Here is a 9,743-nt window from a genome sequence, read left to right on the forward strand (position 1 = left end):
CAGGGCCCACAGGAAGGTGTCCCCGGGACAGGTGGCCACCGGGGGTCTGATTCACGCCTTCTGGCAAGTGGGTTAACGGGATCCCCGAGCCCAGGGCTGGGTCAGGTCTTCCGCTGAGTCACAGGAGCCGTTAGGGAGCCTCTGGGCAGTCCCTTGCCCGCTGTCACCCACCCAAGGCCCCAGGGCCTCCCCAACGGCTCCCGCCACCGCGGACCCAGGCCCCAGAGTCTGCGTGCCTTCCTTCCCCACCCGGACCACCCCCCCTTCAAGCTTAAGGGCCTTTCTCTGCCCTGCCCCTCCAGTCAAGGTCAAGGCCCAGCCTAGACCTGAGGGCCCAAGTTCCCTCTCCTGCCCCTCCAGAGCCCAGATCCTGAGACCTGAGTCCGCGGATCCAGGCCCGAGGTAGGGGTCCCAGCTAGAGCCCTCCAACCCCACCGCCAGCCCCACCCCTGACTTTAACGGCTTATTTCCTCCCCAAAGCCCCACCCCCTCCCTGTGACTGACAGCCCGGGGTGGCAGGACTGAGCCACTCACTCGGGAGACTGGTCCAACAGCATTCTGCCTCACAGGATAAAACCCGGGGTGGCCTGCAGGGAATCCAAGCTCTCCTGTCGGCAGTGGCCATGGTGGTTCCCGAGACTCTCCCTGCCCTGGGGAGGCACTACCTCAGCATTGTAACCTCCCTGCTGCTTCTGGCTGCTCCAGGTGAGTCCTGAGGGCCTGCTGCCCCCTCCACCCCTTCCCCATTGTCCACCCAGCCGTCCTCCCTCTTGGTCCTGCCTGAATCCCTCCTCTCCCTCTCATCTGTTGCTTTGTTCCCCCACCTCCCTCTCTCCCTCTCCCTCTCTGTCATTTGCCTGCTCTGAGCCTCAGGTTCCTCCACAGCTGTGAGGAGTACATAGAACACTGCACTACAGGGCCCAGGACAGGGCTTAGTGCAGTCAGTGCTCAGTGTGCTCAGCTCTGCTTGTTATTTACCCTCTTCATGTCCCGTTCCTGTCTCTTGGGTCTGCATGGTCCACTGCCGGGGCAGCGGCATCCAGACCTAAGGCCTGGGAGGGGGGTTCTCCCTCTCACCTCAGTGAGACACCCCAGGGGCTGACCCCTCACCCCCAGGTAGGCTGGATGGAGCCCGGGCACAGGCTGGACAGGAAGTTGCAGGGAGGCCAAGGCTGCAGCTCACACCGAGGGCCTGAGGTTTCGGTCTGTCCTGCCCAGGCTCCAGGAAATGCCCCGCCTGGGAAGGTCTGGAGGGCCCCAGGGACTGAGCCACCGGGAAGGATTGCTGGGTACCAGGGCTCCCCTCCACCGACCTGACCCTTTCTTCCTCTTGCCCTCAGCCACCCTAGCTGCTGCCAAGACAGCTGGTAAGTCAGAGCTGCCCTCAGGGAAGCGGGGAGGGAGGAAGCCTGAAGGGCAGGGTAGTGTCTGTGTGTCTGTCTGTGGGGGACAGGTCAGAAGCGGGCAGTGGGGCAAGAGGGTGTTTGAGCTGGAGAGGAAGGGCAGGCAGGAAAAGAGGCCCAGAAAGTGAGGATGCGGCCCAGCGAGTCGGGATGCGGAGGAGAGAGGCCCAGGAGGGGGTGAGCGGCCCGAGAATGTAAAAGGGCTAGAGGACCAAGTGCTGAGCCAGAGTGGAGGGCAGAGGGTGGAAGGGCCGGGGAAGAGGCAGCAAAGAACGGAGCCAGGGTGGGAGGAGACTGGAGCACAGGCCTAAGTGCTGAAGGCAGGGAAGGGGGGCTGGAAGGGATGAGGATTGTGCCTGAGGGTCTGACACACCGGCCCCTCCTCCGCCAGGTCCCCCAGCCTGTGGAAAGCCCCAACGCCTGAACCGAATCGTGGGTGGTGAGGACAGCACCGATGCTGAGTGGCCCTGGCTTGTGAGCATCCAGAAGAATGGCACCCACCACTGTGCAGGCTCCCTGCTCACCAACCGCTGGGTGGTCACGGCCGCCCACTGCTTCAAGGGGTACGTACGCTCAGCCGGTCCCTTCCACTCGATTCCCCAGACCCCGGGCTGCCCACACGGCCCCGGCTTCCAGGCCTCAGTCCAGTCTTGGGTCCCTCAGGAGAGTCCCTGCTTCTCCCCAGAAGCCTCTTTTGCTCACCAGGAGCCTTCATATGCCATTACACCAGAAACCCTTCCCAGACGCTTCCTGAACACCCAGTGGTTCCTGGCTGATGCCACCCCCTCCCTCTCCCTTCTAGCCATCCGAACAAACCAGCCCTGTTCTCTGTGCTGCTGGGGGCCTGGCAGCTGGGGAACCCCGGCCCGAGGTCCCAGGAGGTGGGTATTGCCTGGGTGAAGCTCCACCCTGCGTACTCCTGGAAGAAAGGCGCCCGTGCTGACATCGCCTTGGTGCACCTGGAGCACGCCATCCAGTTCTCTGAACGCATCCTGCCCATCTGCCTGCCTGATTCCTCCGTCCATCTCCTTCCGGACACCAACTGCTGGGTTGCTGGCTGGGGGAGCATCCACGATGGAGGTGTGGCTTCTTTCTCACCAGGGGTATGGGGGTGGGTGGGGACAGAGGGCGGTGGACACTGGGAGATACAGGTGCCACGGGCAGCAAAGGATAGAGGCCAGAGGCAGAGCACAACACAGATAGAAGAAAAGACAGGTTGTGACCCAGAGATGTGATGACACAGAAGCCTAGGTGGATAGTTCTAGATCATTTCTAGTTAAAAGGTACCTTTTGCTGTGTTCTGAGGCAAAGATGCCAGATCAACCAAGATATTAAGTGATATAGGAACAGCTGAGAGGAGGTGTCTATGGGACCAAGCTGAACCAGGTGAATATGAAAACAGCCCTAAGATTCCAAATCTGGAATAAACGCCCCCTGGTGGCATCATGACACAATTGCAGGCAAAATTCCCAGGAGAAAATGCAGTCTCCATAAATGGTAAAATATAATTGGCAAACCAAGTCTGGAGGTTTGGAAAACCTCATCTAGAAACACAAATTAGATTCGATGAAGTAAGAGGCAGAGAAGCAGTGACATATATATATGGAACTTTAACCAGATTCCAAAGGAATTAAGAGAAATGACACCAGTTTGGGCATCTGGGGACCCCACTGACTCTGAAGTTTCAGTCAGTCTCCCCACGGTCATTCTTAGGGGCTCCTGTGAAAGGTGGATTTATGAACTGGGGAAGGTCTACAGACCAACCCTAGGATCAATCCCCCTAAGGGATGGCAGGGGTCCCTCAAGTCCCAATAAGATTCAACACTGAGTGGCCATTAGCCTGTAGCAGTACCAGTGCTGGATAAAGTAGTGCCTGAGATGGGACAAGCCTGGACCATTGGTTTGAACCATCTCATTGGCATCAGAGATCTCGTTAAAGATTCAGAGTTTCAGGCTGCACGTTAATTTGGGATTCAGTAGATCCAGAGTGGAGTCCTGGAATTTGGGCTTTCTGCAGGCATTGTGGGAGAGCCTGACAGAGTTGATCCACTTAACCTTTGAGAAACGCTGCTGAGGGAATTGAGGAGGGAATTGAGGAGGCCACCAGGAGAGTCTCCCAAGCCTGACTCTCTCCTCCCTGCTCCCAGTGCCCCTGCCTGACCCTCGGACCCTCCAGAAGCTAAAGGTTCCCATCATCGACTCAGCAGTCTGCAGCCGCCTGTACTGGCGGGGAGCCGGGCAGGGCGCCATTACGGAGGACATGCTATGCGCCGGCTACCTGGAGGGGGAGCGGGACGCCTGTCTGGTGAGCACACCACCTCCTTCCCAGCCCTGCCCCACTGAGCTCCATCACCCCTCTGCTCCTGCGCCTCCTCCCAGAATCAGCTGTGACCTGGTAGTCCCCCTAGATAGATGCCTACAGAACCCGGCCCCAGCCTGGCTCAGCCGTTCATACATCAAACATTCTGAGCACCTCCGGTGTGCCTGACCCCATTCTCAGGGAGCTGGCATCCTCCTGAAGGGGTGCCACGGTCCTGGCCCCCAGAGCCAGCTCCAGCTCCACCACTGTGGCGGAGCACGGTGGGACGGTGCAATGGTCCACACCCGGGCTGGGTCAGTTTTCTTCTTTCTGAGCCTCGGTTTCCTCAACTGTGAAGCAAGTCACAATCCTCCCTGCCTCCAGGGCTGTGAGGGAGAAGGTCTAGCACAAAGTGCTTCTTACCGGAAGTGAGCCTGGGAAGTGTGTCCTTCCCCGCCCTCCCGGTCCTGGTGGCGTTGGTTAGGGTGCCGCGGCCCCCAGGTCGGAGAAATGGTCCCCCGCGAAGGGAACTGCCACCTACTGCGGCGCGGGTCCTGGGCTCTGCTCACCGCTTGCCCCACGCGGGTCCCTAACCTTCCCTCCTCTCCGCAGGGCGACTCCGGAGGCCCCCTGATGTGCCAGGTCGAGCGCACCTGGCTGCTGGCGGGCGTCATCAGCTGGGGCGAGGGCTGTGCGGAGCGCAACCGGCCTGGCGTCTACATCAGCCTAGCCGCCCACCGCTCCTGGGTACAGAAGATCGTGCAAGGGGTGCAGCTCCGCGGGCACTCGCAGGGTAGCGGGCCCACAGGACGCCGGGGACGGGCTCTGGGGGCGCGGCGAGCTCGCAGGGCCGCCCGGGGCCGCGGGGTTTAGGGATCTGGGGAGACCACGTGCTGTTTCCTCCGTTGTAAATAAGCGGTCTACCTCTGGGAGCGCCCGAGTGCCGGCGCCGGATCTCCTCCGCGGGGAGGCCCCGCCCCGCCCCTGGGCTCAGGCCCCACCCCCGAGGCCCGGAGCGCCTTTGGGTACATACATGTTAATGATTTTTACAGTTATTTGTAACTCCTCCCACACATCTTATTTATTCCTCCAATTTCAATAAATTATTTTTACCCTAGTTCCTATTTTTTCCCTCGGGTATGGGAACATTGGGAAGAAGGGTCCAGTCAGGGTTAAAACGGGGGTTGGCAGGTAGGACTTTGGATGGTGGTCTGGCCAGGGACCCAGGTGTCCTGCCCACCTAGGATTCAACATCCTGACTTCTGACCTTTGCACTGTCCTTTTGTAACCCCTTGCCACCAGGGAGACCAAATGGAGAGGAGACAGGAGGCCCAGCAGGAGGCCCAGCTCTCCCACCTGAAAGGTGGGTGTTGGGGGCTGCAGGGCCAGGCAGGTCCCCAACCTGCCTGTTGAATTTCCGAAACAGGGCTGGCTAGGAGAACACCCCCCCCCACACACACACACACACGAGTGGGGTGTCCCCCATCCTCCCTCATCTTAGAGCCGGGTGTCTCAGATTTGGGCTGAGGCAGCCAGGACTCCCCAGGAGCTGACTCAGCCAGTGACTCACTGCTGATTCTGTGAATCCTCCCCTCGGAATGAAGGAGCAAAACAATGAGACAGCAGGTCTCTGTGGGGGCTTGAGTCACCTCACCTGCCCCCACGGGGTGGGGCTGAGAGCTGGGTCCTAGGCCACCATAGGGTCTGCCTGGGACCGAGCTAATGCTCCCCTTTCCCAATGCCCACCATTCTGCAGCCAGGCCTCTGGCCTCCTGGACCAGCCCTGCCCCTCCTCCCAAGGCCCAGGATACTGTACCCCATCAGCGCCACCTGTGCTTCCCAGAAACAAGCGAATGTGCAGGCAGGGCTGTGTGGTTGGTTTGATGAGTATGTGCGAGAGAGATTTTTTCTAACAGTCAGGAAGACAAGTAGGTCCAGCTGTGCAGAGGACAGAGCTGAGTGGCTGCCTCAGGGTCTCCAACTAGAAACGTAAATGTAAAATCAGTGCAGTGAGCTTGAGAAGGCAGCACAGGTGTGGTTTGGTTGGTTGGTATCCTTTACTGCGAGCACTGTCCTAAAACTTCTGTTCATATTGTTTTGATTACCCCCATGTTAATAAGTGCTGTGGGGTTGGTCTTATTAACAAACAAACGCTAACCTGGCCTCCCGCTGGCCTGGGAACCAGCTGGGGGGTGAGCAGGTGGCTCAGGTGAGGCCCCTCCCCTTTGTGACCTGGTCCCGCTTTACCTGTCACTCTGCTTCCCTTGTCCACTTACCCTCCTCTCTGGACTCAGTCTCCCCTCCCCCCCATACCCCTCCACTAGTGCCTCATTCGCTGCCCTTCTTGCTGCCTCCATTTCCCCCTCTGCCCTCCAGGCTCTTCCTCTGTTCCTCTCTCCCCCACGTCCTGTCCCTGTCCCCTCACTCCTTCTCTGTCTCTGTCTCTGGCCACTGGCCTCTGTGGCTCAGTGTCCCCCACACCCTGACTCTCACCGCCCTCTACCTCTGCTTCCAATGGCATCCTGACAGAAGCCCCTGAGAAGGCCACACCTAGAAACATCTGCTGGGGGGACTTCCCTGGTGGCGCAGTGGTTAAGAATCCGCCTGCTAATGCAGCAGACACAGGTTCACGCCCTGGTCCAGGAAGATCCCACATGCCGTGGAGCAGCTAAGCCCGTGCGCCACAACTACTGAGCCTGTGCTCTAGAGCCCGTGAGCCACAAATACTGAGCCCACATGCCACAACTACTGAAGCCTGTGCACTTAGAGCCCATGCTCTGCAACAAGAGAAGCCATCACTATGAGAAGCCCACGCACCGCAACAAAGAATAGCCCCCGCTCTCCACAACTAGAGAAAGCCCACATGCAGCAACAAAGACCCAGCACAGCCAAAAAAAATAAATAAATAAATAAATAAAATTAAAGAAAACAAAGGAAACATCTACTGGGGCTGAGAAGTCACCCCGTAAATGTGGGACCCTCAGGTGAGGGTGGGTTTTCTCTGAGCTGGCCATCACCCTCCAGGGAACCCCAGAGCCGGAGGCACCTTCCCAGAGCCCCAAGAAGCCTGACAGACGGGCTGGGCCATGGGGTGGGGAGCCCGCCCCGGCTCCAAAGTGTGACAAGATTTCCAGTGACTCCCTCCCCAGTTGGGTGGGGGTCCCAGGAGGTGGAAATGTGGTCAGTCCAGCCCTGGTGGGGTCCACACCAGCATCGCAGAGAGCTTGTTTGCCCCTTGGTTGGAACCAGGCCAGAAGCAAGCCCCAAATGGGCGGGGGTGGGGGCCATCACTGCTTCGGCTCCACCGACACCTCCTGCCTCTGGGGGCCGCACATGGAGCTCCTTTGGCCTGTCGGGCTAAGGGGAAGTGCCAGTGGGAGGGGCTGGCACGCCAACCTGGGCTCCCAGCAGGTGCCTCCACTCACCTTTAACTCCCCACATGGAGCAGCCCCAGGGAGAGTCCTCCTTACCTCCCCCAGGGCAGGGGTGCCGCCATCTGGCCACAGTGACCCATGTCCTTACTATGGAAGTGCCTTGGTCATAGGCTACGAGGTCTGGCTACTGCTCCTCCACATGCTCCTTCCTCAGATCTTTAATTCTTTAGAAGACTTTCACTTCCACACCAGGGACCTGCCAATTCGTCTCTACTCTGCATCCAGAACAAGTGTGTAAATCACATCTAACCCCATGAGGTCCCTCGGTGGCCGACTCCTTTGGCTGGCTAAGCCAATAACCCCATTCCAACACCCCTCCCTTCCTTCTTCCACCTCAGAGACTGGAAAAACTAAATGTTCCTTTCCATAGTCTCCCACAAGGTCCCAGTGGAAACAGATGTCTGATGGGTAGTTTCTTGGGAAGACTTTGTTTTGTTCCTGATAACAGGAACATGTTCAGTTGGCATTATCCTTTCCCACCGTCTGCCTTCTTCTAGTCTTGGATACAGATGTAATGCCTAATCCTTAGCAGCCATCTTATCAACATGAGGCTACGAGTTGAATAACACCTAAATTGACAGTGAACAAAGATTCAGAAGCTGCGGGTGTGAGGACATGGTTGAGAAGTTGCCTCCATCCTAGACAGCCACCTCCATCCTTCTTGTGTGCTTTCAAGCCACTGTTGGTCTGATCTTCTTTTACTGCAGCTAAATGCCTTTGTAACTGATATACCTGCTTCAGACCCTCTGTCAATCTAAAACTATTCTGAACAATCGTTTTTTAATTAATTAATTTTATTTATTTTTGGCTGCATTGGGTCTTTGTTGCTGCACGTGGGCTTTCTCTAGTTGCAGCGAGTGGGGGCTACTCTTCGTTGTGGTGCATGGGCTTCTCATCGTGGTGGCTTCTCTTGTTGCAGAGCACGGGTTCTAGGTGTGTGAGCTTCAGTAATTGTAGCACGTGGGCTCAGTACTTGTGGCTCTCAGGCTCTAGAGCGCAGGCTCAGTAGTTGTGGCACAAAGGCTTAGTTGCTCCGCGGCATGTGGGATCTTCCTGGACCAGGGCTCGAAGCCGTGTCTGCTGCATTGGCAGGCGGATTCTTAACCACTGAGCCACCAGGGAAGCCCCCAGAATAGTTTTAGATTGACAGAAAACTTTTTTGCTTTTTTTTTTTTTTTACAATAAACACTGTTATCATGGAAACAGTATGTCAGATTTTGTCAGTGCAATCAAATCACACTTAAATTATCCAAATTATGAAGGCTTTGAGCTCATACCTATCCACAAGAGCTTTGGACCTTCGGAGGGTGTCCCAGTTAGTTTCATGTTTTCATATCATGCTTACTCAAGAGCAAGTATTTTCTTTCTCTCCCTTTCCTGCTTGAAGTCTCCCAGTCAGTGCTACTGCCCGGGGAGGCATCTGAAGGAGTCTCACCATGACCCCATTGATGGTGCCCTAATGAGTTCACCAGTCTCCTCACCAAGGGCGCAAGCTCCCCAAGCTCCCCAGACTGGCTGGGGAGTGTGGAATTCTACGTGAAGGTGGAGACAATGGATTTCCCAGCTCCAAGCCAAACTTTGCTACCTGTGCCCAGGTCGTTGTGCTCATAGTATCACAAAGTCGCTCATGGGAAAGATGACTGGGCCTGTGAGTATGACCTTCAAGGTCTGCAAACTTAGACCTCACATGATGACACCAGGCAGACTGGCAGGCAGCTAGTGAGTAAGAGCATAACCAGGGCATGCGGGAAGGTGGTGTGTGTCAGACTGTGGGGGCTGTGTTCATCTGCCTCACCACTTGGCCTTGACCCAATGGGCCTGTGGGTCTGATTTCCTGTTGGCAGCTACTAAACAATCACACACAGGGAAACCAGGACAAATACCAGTTTTCAGGGACACAGTTGTCTCAATTCTTACTGAGGGGGGAATAATCACTTTCACAGAACATAGTCTATTTTGCTGGTTCTTCCTCATTTCCCCAACCTCTGTGTGATTGATGCCCCAACATCATATCTGGGACTTCTCTCCTCCTTCACCTACTTGTATCCATGGGTGACAGCATCTGGTGTCATAGCTCTACACACTATCCATAGAGGTGACTCCAGAGTTCTCTCCCTGCATGTCCACTCAACTAATCAACATCCCCTTGTAAATATCATACAGACATCTCATCCTTAAGGTGACCCCAAATGAATCTCAGTATTCCCTCTCAAACTTGCTCCACTGGCAGAATTTCCATCTCAGCACAAAGCAGCTGTCCTTCCTTCCAACTGCTCAGTTTGGGAACCTTGGAGTACTGACAACACCAAGTGTTGGCAAGGATGCAGAGCTCCTGGAACGCTCACATGTTGCTGGTGGGAGTGCAAACTGGTACTGCCCCTGTGGAAAACATGCTGACTGTTTCGTGTAATGTTGAACATCCATGCAGCAATCCTACTCCTAAGATTGATCCAAGAGAGAAGAGAACATATTCTTACAAAATCTGTATGCAGATATTTATAACAGCTTTATTCAGAATTGGTAAAAATTGGAAACAACCCAAATGTTTCTTCAGCTGGTGAATGGATAAGCAAACTGTGGTCCATCCGTTCAGTAGAATTCTACTTA

At 56.1% G+C, this 9,743-nt stretch overlaps 1 protein-coding gene across 1 annotated transcript; it reads left to right on the forward strand.

Annotated features, from left to right (window-relative positions):
• The first annotated feature begins 583 nt into the window (after positions 1-583).
• PRSS22 (serine protease 22) lies at positions 584-4,809 on the forward strand. Its single transcript, XM_060033000.1, has 6 exons — positions 584-705; positions 1,341-1,367; positions 1,795-1,966; positions 2,206-2,483; positions 3,551-3,708; positions 4,315-4,809. The coding sequence occupies exons 1-6, from the start codon at positions 624-626 to the stop codon at positions 4,573-4,575; spliced, it is 978 nt and encodes a 325-aa protein (XP_059888983.1). The 5' UTR covers positions 584-623; the 3' UTR covers positions 4,576-4,809.
• Positions 4,810-9,743: the final 4,934 nt, after the last annotated feature.

Source organism: Delphinus delphis, chromosome 15 (genome assembly GCF_949987515.2).
Source record: "Delphinus delphis chromosome 15, mDelDel1.2, whole genome shotgun sequence".
NCBI classification, from domain to species: domain Eukaryota; kingdom Metazoa; phylum Chordata; class Mammalia; order Artiodactyla; family Delphinidae; genus Delphinus; species Delphinus delphis.

Excerpts from the sequence above, each read along its gene's own strand:
- PRSS22 (XM_060033000.1), top strand. The coding sequence starts at position 624 with ATGGTGGTTCCCGAGACTCTCCCTGCCCTGGGGAGGCACTACCTCAGC. Across the intron at positions 1,368-1,794 it reads AGCTGCTGCCAAGACAGCTG|GTCCCCCAGCCTGTGGAAAG; the intron begins GTAAGTCAGAGC and ends CTCCTCCGCCAG. Across the intron at positions 2,484-3,550 it reads GGGGAGCATCCACGATGGAG|TGCCCCTGCCTGACCCTCGG; the intron begins GTGTGGCTTCTT and ends CCCTGCTCCCAG.